Source organism: Capsicum annuum, chromosome 4, assembly GCF_002878395.1.
Source record: "Capsicum annuum cultivar UCD-10X-F1 chromosome 4, UCD10Xv1.1, whole genome shotgun sequence".
Taxonomy (NCBI): Eukaryota; Viridiplantae; Streptophyta; class Magnoliopsida; order Solanales; family Solanaceae; genus Capsicum; species Capsicum annuum.
The window spans coordinates 138,227,523-138,241,248 of NC_061114.1; the positions used below are offsets into that span (position 1 = coordinate 138,227,523).

The following is a 13,726-nucleotide window of genomic DNA, read 5'->3' on the forward strand; positions in this document are numbered from 1 at the left end:
TTTAAGATTAAATTATCATGTTGCTCATTGATTTGGTTCTAATCTCATGTGTAATGCTCATTTGTGTAGGTAAAGGCTGAAAATGAAGATGAGAAAACCATTCAAGTCGAGGTCAAATATGAAAGAAAAAAAGCACTAAAGTTCACATGGATGGATGCCACCCGAATGGCAAAAATAGTGTCATTTGTGCCTAAGGTGCACCCAATCTGCTTTGAATCTTCTCAAGCAGATCCATAGTGCGGTGACAATTTTGTAATATCAGACAAATGGGAAATTAGGGTCAAAAAGAGGGTTTTCAGCTCATTTCCACTAGGATTGAACTATTATTGTACTTTTCTTGAGCTAAGAAACATTAGAGTGACCTTTAAGTGAAAAACTAATAGTTTTATTGAAAATTTATTGAAATTAAAGCTTGGATATTGTATTCTCTTTGATTTCTATGGACCAATCTAAAGAAAATTTGGTTATATCTCTACTTTCTCTCTCTATGAGTAGCTAATTCTTCATATTGGGGTTATGCTTGAATAAGTTTTGATTAGTGCATGGATATTGTTTATTTTTCTTCCTAATTAGCTATTTGATATGGGTTTTGCATTCATTTCATGTTTTAACGAAGAATTGGGGGTTTCAAACTCCAATTACCTTGGAATCCATGGGTGAGGAATGGATGGAAATAATAACTTAAATTAGTTCATTTAATAACATCTCTTAGATATAAAAATATTAACTGAGGCGATAGATTTGAGAAATTGTTACACTTATGAGGTGTTCGACAGAACCCATTTGTGATATTTAGTGTTTGATTGACAAATTAACACCAAAAATTCTAGATCTAGCCTACCCATGACGTCTAGCTAAATTTGAAAAAATAATCAAATACCTATGCATGAATCCAAACCTAAGAAGGCTTAACCCCAAGTCTCATCAACACTTAATTAATCTTAATTATTTCTAGCTTCAAAATTGTTAAATTCAAAATCATTCAAACAAATTCCCAATTTTTACTTTCATGTTTTCTTACATTACGTGTCAACTCCTAATTGACTTCTAACACTCTCAAGTATTGAAATCCTTGTCTTTATTCCCTATGGATTCGACCCCAACCTCTGTTGGGTTACTATACTGATGACAATCACTTACACCTCAAGGATGTCGTTTGAGCGTCATCACATATCCTATCTAATCACTTCTCTTCCCAATACTTTCTTGGTCTACCCCTACCTCTCGACCCTCTTCTCATCCCTACTATATCCAATCTCTCACACCTTATTACTTAGGCATCTATACATTTCGTCTTCACATATTCAAACTATCCTAATCTTCCTTCTCTCATCTTGTCCACCACGGAGGACACTCCCACTTTGTCCAGAATACCCTCATTCCTAATCTTATCACTTCTAGTATTGCCACACATCTGTCTTTCAAGAAAAGAAATGAAATATAAATAATATAAAAAGAAAAATACATTTTAAAAATAAAAATAAATCAAAGAGTAAAAATAAAAAATAATTTAAATAATATATGTAAAATAAAATAAAAAGAAACGAAAATGAAAACAAAAAGGAAAGAAATTAAACGTAACTATGCAATTACACCCAATTCTCTTTGGTAAATCTCAAGAATAGACCCAAATAGGGGTGACTTTCAAATTTTAGCCCCAAATAAAAAAACATTCTTAAAATAGCCTTTACTTATTAACTAATATTTTTTTTGGATGAAATTTCTCTCGAACAATGGAGTAAATTCCATAAATGATCCTCATAATGGATAACAACTTTATATTTATATCTCTCAACTTTTATTTTTTTTCTCCTTTTAATTTTACTTTGATTTTTCTTTTTGTTTTATTTATATCAACCCTTATTTTTTCCTTTTCTCCTCTAAACTTTTTTTTACTTTGATTTTTTATTTTTTCTTTTCTTTTTTTTTGTTCTTTTTAGTTTTTCTCAATCCTTACTTTTTTTCTTTACACCTCTCAACGTCTATGTTTATAAAAAAAATTTCTTTGATTTTATTTTTTCTTTTCAAATTTTTCTCATCCTTTATTTTTATTTAATTTTTTTTATCAACCTTTATTTTTTTCCCTTCTCTCTCAACTTCTACATTTTCTTTGATTTTTATTTTTTTAATATTTTTTTTCTGGAATTTGTATTATTTTTGTTCTTTTCTTTGATTTTTTCCATTCACGTTACATCTCATGAGCAAGAGTTGACACTATCACATTATAAAGGCAAGACTTATGACTTTCAAACAACTAGCTACGTTTCATGGGTATGAATTGACACTACCACATTGTCGATGCAGGACTTATGACTTTCAAAAATCAAGTTATGTTTCATGGGTAAGAGTTGACACTACCACATTGTATTTTGATTTATGAGATGTTTTATAACTCTTACCATAGTGGCAAGACTTTGCTCAGGGACTTTCAAACAACAAATTATGCTCCACGGGCAAGAGTTGACTCTACCACGTTATATTTTCCTTTATGAGATGTTCTACAACTATTGCCTTAGAGCCAAGACTTAACTTAATGACTTTCAAACTACAAATTATGCCCCACGTGCAAGAATTGACTCTACCACGTTATGTTTTCATTTATGAGATGTTCTACAACTATTGCGTTAGAGGCAAGACTTAACTCAGGGACTTTCAAACTACAAATTATGCCCCACGGGCAAGAGTTGACTCTACCACGTTATGTTTTCATTTATGAGATGTTCTACAACTATTGTCTTAAAGGCAAGACTTAACTCAAGGACTTTCAAACTACAAATTATGCCCCATGGGCAAGAGTTGACTTTACCACTTTATGTTTTGATTTATGAGATGTTCTACAACTCTTGCCTTAGAGAAAACATAGCTCAAGGATTTTCAAACAACACATTATGCCTTACGGGCAAGAGTTGACTCTACCACCTTATGTTTTCATGCTCTTAAACTTGCTTTGATGTCAAAAAAGAAGATACCTTAGCAGATTATCCAATTTTTTTATTTATTAGCAAAATATAATAGAAGTTGAGGAAAAAGAAAAAAACGATCAAACAAAATAGAGAAATAAAAAAAAAGATTGAGAAAAAAAAGACAAGAAAAAAAAAAGATTAAGAAAAAAACAATGAATTAAAAAAATTGAGAAAAATAAAAATGAGAGGAAAAAATAAAAATGAAGTTTGAGAAAATTGAAGAAAAAAAAGAGAAATGATAAAAACCAAAAAGAAAAAGAAAAATAAAGGTTGAGACAAATGAATTAAAAAAAATGAAGAAATAGATAATGTTTGAGAAAAAAGAAGAAAAAAGTTTGAGACAAATGAATTAAAACATAAAAATAAAATTAAAGGAAAAAATAAAAAAAGTGAAAATAATAAAAATAAAAATAGAATTTGAGAGACAAATAAGTATGAAAAGTTTAAAAATATTTAGGTGTAGAGGATAAAATTATACTTATAATATACTAAAAAGAAAAGAAAGTCTAGTTTTTAAAGACTTCTCTTATCGGGATAAAAAATTACCTACTATTGAGGCGCATGTAATTTCCTGAATTCTCAACCTGCCGAGGGTAACTACCCCTCCTAATTACGCATAAAGAAACAACGAAAGCTCCAACTGAATGATGGATTGTACATATATAACACTTAGAAAGTAGACCTTTTTCATTATTGGCGCATTGTTGATCAGTTGTTGCAAATAAACTATTGTTAGTTTACAACAGATCTCAGCTTTTTATGAATGGGTTACCTGTACGGACTCACGTGGCATCGTGAGGGTGCACAGTAGCTTTTTCAAAAAATTATATATATATATATATATACTGGTTCGACACTAAGATTTAAAATGCCTTTAGAACCCGACTTTGCGGGTATTGTATATTTTTAGCCTTTAGCCTTTACATGTTCCACCTCATCTGGCTCCACCTTAATTTAAAATATATTAATATAGCATTCCCCAATCCCCAAGCTGCCAGCCCCAAACCGTATTTAATATCATACCCCCCACCCCCACCCCCCCACCCTCCCCCAAATCCCTAAATATTTTCCTCAAATCCAAACGTCCCTCCAAATAAATTTTTCTTTCTTCCATTCCTACAATTTATCTTTTTTTCTTCGTAATTTTGTGGCTATTTACAAAAATATATGGTAAATTTATCACATTGAGAAGAATTTATTTGTAAATAAGCAATAATGCAATCATTAATCGTCTTCAGAATATGAAAACGCGTCAATATCTAGTATGAAAGAATGGTCTACTTTTGTCATATTACTACTAAATTAATGATATTTGATAATTTTGAAATTTATACTTTGCTAATAAATGTTTTGCAATTCTTAAGTTTGAAGGATTTGTATGCCAAATTATGTAGTTGATAATTGACGTGATCATTAAAGATAATGGTGCACCTGCTATCTTCAAATCCTGGGTTCGCCTCTGCCCGTAGTTGCCTTTCGGATTACCTCATAGTGTAAAAAAATCTCCTCTTTGTCATTGTACAGAGGTTAAACTCTGCTATCAGTACTACAGAAGAAACAGACGGATTTCCACATTGATCAGCTGGAATAATGAGTATCCTGTTCAAAACTTTATATAATTCACTAATCTATAAAGTTGGACAACATACACAAAGATCAACATTCTTTGTTTTTGTTTTTTTTGGAAACAAAAGAAAATTTGTCAGAAAAACAAGAAAAAAAGAGGGGAGAGGGGGGAGAAGAGGGAAGGGAAAGAAGAATTTATGGATACTCGTAGGAAATTTTCCTGTAGCAAAATGGTCTCATTTGAAAGCGTCTGAAATTGAGTAAATGAAGTCCAAGAACCCTGTTCCACTGAGAAGACCTTTACCGGTCAAGAGTTCAAAATCCAACAGCAACAGGAAACCAATTACTGCTGCTTTTCCATTTATCAGCTCATTCCTTCCAGTGAACCCAAAAGCCTCCTGACCCTCGTCGATAACCATTCTTACCTAAATACATATAAGGAGAATCAGATCCTAATGCCCTATTTACTCGGTAGGACGAGTTTGTAACTAAGCAACATTTAGTTAGTTCAATTACCTCGTCTACATTGACGTCAGTTGCTGTTACACCAGGTTGAGCCTTTCCACTGAAAACAATCTCTGCAGATGCATCAACTTTTCCACCTCTCATGCTGATGTAGATATTCTCATTGTCGGTTTTAACAGGGTAAACAAACAAATTTCTCAAGGCAGGAGTAAGGACTCTCAGCACAGGATTATTCGGGTACCATTCTTTGATGGCTCCATTTTGCAGATAAAATGTGCTATCCGTTGTAGGACACACAATACATCCATCCTGTAGGAAATTTAGGTATATGGGCTTCCACATTATCGAATCCAGAAAGAATATGCATATTCTCAGCAAGTTCATGAGGCATGAAAAATGCATAATGTATGTGAAGCACGAAACATCATTATCATAGTAATAGCTAGCAGTCAGTAATAAAGCCAACAAGAATAACATCAAATAATTGAATAACAAGATTCTAATATAACATGAAAAGGAAGTTTTATGCTGCTGCAGCAGCAAGTCCCTCTAACAAGAAAACCTTTCTTTGTTTTACAATAGCCCCTTAATTTAGTAGCATGTGTCAAGTCAACAACAAAAATTGGTAAGGCTACATCCCGGCTACAGGCTGGTTATAAAATATTGCAAAAATGTAGAATTTCACCATTCAAGAAGAAGCTAGCTCTAAGTAAATAAAATGAATTAATGGTTTGCCATCTTTACACCATACATTATTTCATCTGTTGTCTAATCAATTTGTTCTTGTAACTTTCAGTAACATGTGTATATTGTAATGAATTTGAAACCTCTACTACACTCAGAACATTATATATATTTAGGCTGAAAAGCTCAATCGGAACAGAATGCTAGTCATTTCATGACATTTACACAGTGCGGAAGTTATTTCCTTCACCAGCAGACCTTAGAGTTTAACCTTTTTAACTGTCTAAAAGGCAAAAATTATCCCCTCACGCATCAATTGTAATTTTAAGCAATGTCCTAAGTGAGTCATTCAAACTAAACAAAATTTCACGGATATGGTGCTCCTAAGGAAAGGGAACTAAATCTTTACTGCTTGAGGACCTATTTGAATTGACAGTGAGAATAGCATTGAGGGAGAACAGAGAAATTGTCTTCTTATTCCACAGTCCAATCAAAGCTCCATAGTAGATTCCACCCCTTCAAATTTGCTTGAGAAACAGTTAAAATAGACATTTGGCAACCTAATTTTAAATAATATAATTCAAAATATAATATATTCTTCCATAATTCAAAATATAATATAATTCTTGTATATTATTTTGGAGGTATTCTAAATATTCTATATCTTTTGTTCTAAAATATTCAATTAAATTCTCTATCATAAGTAATTCTGTTAATCTTATTTCTTCCATATCTTGTCTCCAATGTTTTAAATACTCATAGTCTATCATTTTATTCTAAAGTAGTTGTGATACTGCAAATTTCTTTGTAATAATTTATTCTAATTGTACTATATCTGATATTAAATTCTACGTTATTTATTTCGTTAACTATCCTGTCTTTTTCGTCTATGAATAATTCCATGTCTAAATCATATTCTAAATTGTCTTTTAATTCTAGTTGTTTTATAGTTTTATCTAGTCAAATTAATCTTTCTTATAGTTGTTTTCTTCCTCTTCTAAGTTGGTTTCTATAATTAATTTCTTCGTATAGCCAACTTTGTTTTTCTCTTAACTCTTTGAAAATATTCTAGCATTTTTAATCTGTATAATATACATCTGAATAATAACTATTTGAATTATTTCTACCAAAGAAATCTATATTTTCTAATTCCTCTTCTATTCAATTAGTACTTAGTAAGTCATCTTCATAACTAAATATTTTTTCCCATATTATTTTCTTTATGTCTTCTAATTCTAAGTTTTTTTATGATATATAAAACTAGTATCTTAGTTTCATCAGATATATATCTTCTTATATTATTCATATTATGCTAAGGTTTTTACGAATAACTTGGATAACTTGGAATTGGATTCTAGTAATTAAATGTTTTATCATAGTATTCATTAGTTGTTTGTTTTAATCTAAATAATTCCTCTATATTTTCATTAAGGAATTCTATATATTTTATATCTTTATTTCTCATATATTCTTCTAAATTTGTTTTCGTTAGTTTTTCTATTAATTTTATATTTTTCATATCCATTTTCCAATATTCGTAATTTATCATTGTTGATGTATAGGTTTGGTATGTAAGTATTTGTAAGAATAAGTAGGTAGGTGAGGTACGTAATTTATTCTAGTCATAAAATATCTATCAAATATTTTTTTCAATATGATTTTTCTTATATCTACAATTTCTATATCCTTAAGTACATACAAAACAAGTATTTTAAACTAATCTACCATTTCGTCAGATAAATAATTATTCATTTTTCATATGATGCCTTTTCAAAACATTTCCTTCAATCACACATGTAACAAAATATGATCATTTTAGATTATTATATACTAGATTATTCTTAAATAACATGTTCTTTGGTTACTATTAGCATGGTAATCTGGGTACTTTTCCCTTAAAAGCGTCTCTACTCTGGCTACTCCCCTACCACGGCTTTCTTGCCTCACCGGTTTCACCTTTAGAATGACATAGTTCTTAGAAATTTTTCTCCTTTTCCACTTTGCTAATACAACAACAACAACAACAAACCCAGTGTATTCCCACTTAGTGGGGTCTGGGGGGGGTAAGATGTACGCAGTCCATACCTCTACCTCTGATGAAGTAGAAAGGCTGTTTCCGAAAGACCCCCGGCTCAAGGCACAAGATATCACACAAACACATAGTAAAGCACAGAAGCAGATGACATAACATAAATACGGCACCCATAAGGAATATAAAACAGAGGAAAGCACACAGATTCGTAATAAGCATGGAACACTGAATACGGAATCATAACGGGAATAAAAAATAAAAAACCCCAACCAAGTAATTCCCTACACTAGCGACCCAATCTGGCCCTACTCTTCTGTCGTAGTTCGCATCTTCCAGACCTTCCTATCTAGGGTCATGTCCTCGGTGAGCTGTAACTGTTCCATGTCCCGCCTAATCACCTCACCCCAGTACTTCTTCGGCCTACCCCTACCCCGCCTAAAACCATCCAACGCTAGCCTCTCACACCTACGGACCGGGGCATCCATGCCCCTCCTCTTCACGTGTTCGAACCATCTCAATCGTGCTTCCCGCATCTTACACTCCACTGAAGTCACACCAACCTTCTCCCGGATAGTCTCATTCCGAACTCTATCCCCTCGAGTCAGTCCACACACCCAACGCAACATCCGCATTTCTGCCACCTTCATTTTTTGGATGTGGGAGTTCTTAACTGGCCAACACTCCGCTCCATACAGCAAGGCCGGACGGACTACCACCCTATAGAATTTGCCTTTAAGCTTGGGCGGCACCTTCTTATCACACAGCACCCCCGACGCGAGTTTCCACTTCATCCATCCCGCCCCAATACGGTGCGAGACATCCTCGTCAATCTCACCGTTACTCTGGATCACGGACCCGAGATACTTGAACTTATCCCTCTTACATACCTCCTGTGCTTCCAGCTTCACTACTACCTCGTTCTCCCGCCTCACGTCATTAAACTTACATTCCACATACTCTGTCTTGCTTCTGCTCACCCTGAACCCTTTAGACTCAAGAGTTTGCCTCCACATCTCTAATTTGTCATTTACACCCCCTCGAGTCTCATCTATCAGAACTACATCGTCTACAAAGAGCATACACCACGGCACCTCCCCTTGAATACGCCGCGTCAACACATCCATTACTAACGCAAACAAAAAGGGACTAAGAGTAGATCCCTGATGCAATCCTGTCCGGACAGTGAAATGCTCTGAGTCTCCTCCCGCCGTCCTCACCTGGGTTTTCGCTCCCTCATACATATCCTTAATTACTCTGATATATGCCTGCGGTACTCCCCTCACCTCCAAGCATCTCCAAAACACCTCCCTGGGGACTTTGTCTTAAGCCTTTTCCAGGTCGATAAACACCATGTGCAGATCCTTCTTCCTTTCCCTATACTGCTCCACCAACCTCCGTACCAGGTGGATTGCCTCCGTCGTCGAGCACCCGAGTTTCCACTTTGCTAATAAATTTCTTAAATGCTATTTTTCGAATAATTCTACTATAAAGTAACTAACATGAACTTATTTTATCATATTATGATTGTCAGGAATTTATAAATTTAGCTATTCATAATCGTAAATAAATATACCTGTTCTAGTAGGCTTGATAATTCTGGGCTTTATTTATCCATAGCTTTTCCTTGGAAATATATCTGTTTTTTATTAAATATTCAAAAGTTTTTTGTTCACAAAAGAGGAGGCTTGCTTTCAACACATGAAAGTCTTGCCTTTTAGCTGAACAAAATGCTCTCTATTTATAATCTTAAGAAAGATAAAGAAAATGTGTATTCTATCTCTATACTGTTCCTACTTTATACACGTATCCTATCTAATTTACAAAAAGTCTTTACATTCTGAAAGGAAAAGACTTAAAGTTAACTCAAAAACAAAACCTAATATATTCACATGTCTATATTATATTGTTCACGATCCAGAATACTAGGTCTGGGCGTGCGGGCAAGTGTTAAGAGTCACACATTGGAAAAGGGATGGGCAATTGGTCTCCTTATATGTGCTTGAGCAATCTTTCCCTCATGAGCTAGCTTTTGAGTTTGAGTTAGAACCAAGATCCATTTCTTTACACTAGTCATGTGATCGTTTACATATCAGTTAACAGATTCCAATGTGCCCCCTAAAGGCATTATTTACAAATAAATTAACAGGCTCTGAGGTGCCTCACACATTCCCTATGTACATATCACTTAACTTACTCCCATGTGCTGCTGACATGCCTAATAAAAATATAAATTCACTCCGGGCTTCTTTTGCAGTTCATATTAGAGAGATAGAAAGGACATTAGATGTTAAAAGGTACTCTAATACAGCCTGCCTTGCAGACACACAAATGAACATGCAATACACAAATACGTCGCTGTGCAGATGTAATTGAGTGACTGAATTTAGCTGGAAGAGGGTTCTAATGATAAAAATAAAAACAAGTCCTAAAAGTAAACAATATTTCCAGCTCCTCATACTTGGCCGCCCACCCAACCTTGTGAAGAGAAGATTAATAACTTCCACAAGTAATATAGTAGCCCCTCAATTAGCATTCTCTTAGTGTCTCACATTGATTGAAGGTATGGTCTTGAAGTCTCTTTATATGGTTCTGGAAAATTTTCATGTCATGGGCATGACTTGAGGTTGAACTAGGTCCAAGGTCAATTTTAGTTGGCATGATATTTGACCTAGACCATTCCTTATGTTATATTATTCATGTACCAGGTGTCCATCCTAGCGTGTATGAGGTGTTAAGAGACTCACATTGGTTAAAGGTATGGGTTGTATTCTGGTCTACGACAAATCTCGACTTATAAGCTGGCTTTTGAGGTTGAGTTAGGCAAGTACATTTTCTTAACACCTTGGATTAGAGTTTTGAGTTTGTCAATCACTAATGAATATCTACCTTGCAATAGTAGAGAGGGCAAGAAAAGTGGATAGTAGACACTTAAAAATTGTCAAATCGGACTACAGTCTACACTAAAATCTTCCACAGTATTTCCCACAAAATTGTTCAGATGGCCCCAAATTTTAGTGTTTTTTACACATTGGAGGTGCTTTGGAGATGCTTGGAGGTGAGTGGAGTACCGCTGGCATATATCAGAGCAATTAAGGATATGTATGATGGAGCGAAAACCCAGGTGAGGACGGCGGGAGGAGACTCAGAGCATTTCACTGTCCTGACAGGATTGCATCAGGGATCTACTCTTAGTCCCTTTTTGTTTGCGTTGGTGATGGATGTGTTGACGCGGCGTATCCAAGGGGAGGTGCCGTGGTGTATGCTTTTTGCAGACGATGTAGTTCTGATAGATGAGATTCGAGGGGGTGTGAATGACAAATTAGAGGTGTGGAGGCAAACTCTTGAGTCTAAAGGGTTCAGGGTGAACAGAAGCAAGACAGAGTATGTGGAATGCAAGTTTAATGACGTGAGGCGGGAGAATGAGGTAGTAGTGAAGCTGGAAGCACAGGAGGTATGTAAGAGGGATAATTTCAAGTATCTTGGGTCCGTTATCCAGAGTAACGATGAGATTGACGAGGATGTCTCGCACCGTATTGGGGCGGGATGGATGAAGTGGAAGCTCGCGTCGGGGGTGTTGTGTGATAAGAAGGTGCCGCCCAAGCTTAAAGGCAAATTCTACAGGGTGGTAGTCCGCCCGGCCTTGTTGTATGGAGCGGAGTGTTGGCCAGTTAAGAACTCCCACATCCAAAAAATGAAGGTGGCAGAAATGCGGATGTTGCGCTGGATGTGTGGGCTGACTCGAGGGGATAGGGTTCGGAATGAGACTATCCGGGAGAAGATTGGTGTGACTTCAGTGGAGTGCAAGATGCGGGAAGCACGATTGAGATGGTTCGGACACGTGAAGAGGAGGGGCATGGATGCCCCGGTCCGTAGGTGTGAGAGGCTAGCGTTGGATGGTTTTAGGCGGGGTAGGGTTAGGCCGAAGAAGTACTGGGGTGAGGTGATTAGGCAGGACATGGAACAGTTACAGCTTACCGAGGACATGACCCTAGATAGGAAGGTCTGGAGGACGCGAATTACGGCAGAGGACTAGGGCCAGTTTGGGTCGCTAGTGTAGGAAATTACTTGGTGGGGGTTTTATTCATGTTATGATTCCGTGTTCCGTGTTCCATGTTTTATTATGAATCTGTGTGCTTTCCTCTGCTTTCCTCTATTTTATATTACTTATGGGTGCCGTATTTATGTTATGTAATCTGCTTCTGTGCTTTACTATGTGTTTGTGTGGTATCTCGTGCCTTGAGCCGGGGGTCTATCGGAAACAGCCTTTCTACTTCTTCAGAGGTAGAGGTATGGACTGCGTACATCTTACCTCCCCCAGACCCCACTAGGTGGGAATACACTGGGTTTGTTGTTGTTGTTGTTACACATTGGTTTGCAATAGTTATTTTTCTAAGAAAGCTACCCTCATTGGCATTTAGGAAATCACCACTGCCCCAGAAGCATCACATTCAGAAACAAACATCAACAGCTGCTCAACCTATCTAAATGGCAAGAGCCATTGGCTAATCTTTGAAGCGCACTAACTTGAGTTCCTTAGTACAGACTCAAGTGCTTTTGCATTCATGCACCATCATTAGAATGTAGCAAAAAAAGAATCCCCTACACCTATATATTTAGCAATATTTGCAGTATTGTGTTTGAATTGGCTATAATAACAAGATATAGCAGAGGAAGAAAACTTTACTCACTTTAGTATTTCACGAAGAAGTCAGTAAAAGAGGAGCATTTAGGAAGTGGAGTTTGTCTAAACACAATGTTTCTTTTCGTTTCTGTGATTAAAATAGAAATAGCAACTCAATGTGATCAATCCACATGGAACTATAACCCAAAAAGGGAAAAAAAAAGGTGACTAAATTATGGCATATCAGCAATGAAAATAAAATAAAAGAAGAGCAAGAAAGCAACGAAGTAAAGCCATAAAGGAAATGAATATAAAAAACCTGAGTGAGCTTAGCATTAAGAAGTCCTTCACTATAAGCACCTTCAGCAGGGGAACGATTTTCAATAGCAAAAACATCATCTTTATACCAAAGCAAGAGTATAGTTTCCCCATCTTGTATGATAACACGCCTCTCTCCTTTTGGAAGTGCTGAAAGCGGAACCACAGGCACCCAATTCAACTTCCCATCCCCTCCGCTGGAGGCGGATGATCCCTCCGCCACCGAAATTTCGGTAGCCTTACAGTTTATTTTGTTCAGCTTAATATTGCTACATCCATTACAACTATAATTGTTGGGGGAATTGAAGTTGTTGGGGACAAGAGAAGGCGGTTTACGGTGGTGGGTGTGAGATGGGATATGGAAACTGCTGGTCGCTAGCTTAGCGGATAGGATGGCCATTGCTTATGGCTTATGGGGTAATAGAGAGAGTAACGTCCGTGGTGTGGATATGTGTGAGAATTCCTCAATGGCCACAAATTTTTTAATGGATAACAATAATAACGCTAAATATATTCTTACATATAAGTTATTTTTGCCCTTAATTATACATCATCATTTGTATAATAATATTTGTGCCCTATTAACTGAACACAAATTTTTAAAAAATAATAAATAATTGAATTATTATACTATTAATTAAATCTAATATATTTAATATGTTAAAAAATATATTGAATAATAAATATTAGTATTTAATATTAAGAATAAAATGAGCACAAATATATAAAATATTTCTTGTATTTTTTAATTAAAAAATATTATTAAATATTTATTTTTAATAATATGCACAAGTAAAAATGACAAAAGAAAGTACTTCTTAATCATATTCACCCTTTTTCATTCAATTTAGTGTTATATTTTCACTTGCAAGCACTACAAAAAAAAATAATATTCACTCTTACAACATTAAATCTCATATTTGTTATTCTCATCCAATTTTAGGATTAATATTTGTCCTAAGAAAGTCACATTTACCCTACTGCATCATCCTCATGTGCCACCATAATTTTTCTATTTGGTGCTTATGTGGCATTTTTTCTTCCAATTAAATCTACTAACTCATTTAAATTCTTTTA

At 35.2% G+C, this 13,726-nt stretch overlaps 1 protein-coding gene across 1 annotated transcript; it reads right to left on the bottom strand.

The window, feature by feature from the left end:
* Positions 1-4,546: 4,546 nt before the first annotated feature.
* On the bottom strand, positions 4,547-13,204 carry LOC107867925. Its single transcript, XM_016714419.2, has 3 exons — positions 12,651-13,204; positions 5,046-5,303; positions 4,547-4,954 (listed from the first exon to the last, which is right to left on the bottom strand). Exons 1-3 carry the CDS (start codon positions 13,047-13,049, stop codon positions 4,766-4,768), a joined length of 846 nt encoding a protein of 281 aa, XP_016569905.1. The 5' UTR covers positions 13,050-13,204; the 3' UTR covers positions 4,547-4,765.
* Positions 13,205-13,726: the final 522 nt, after the last annotated feature.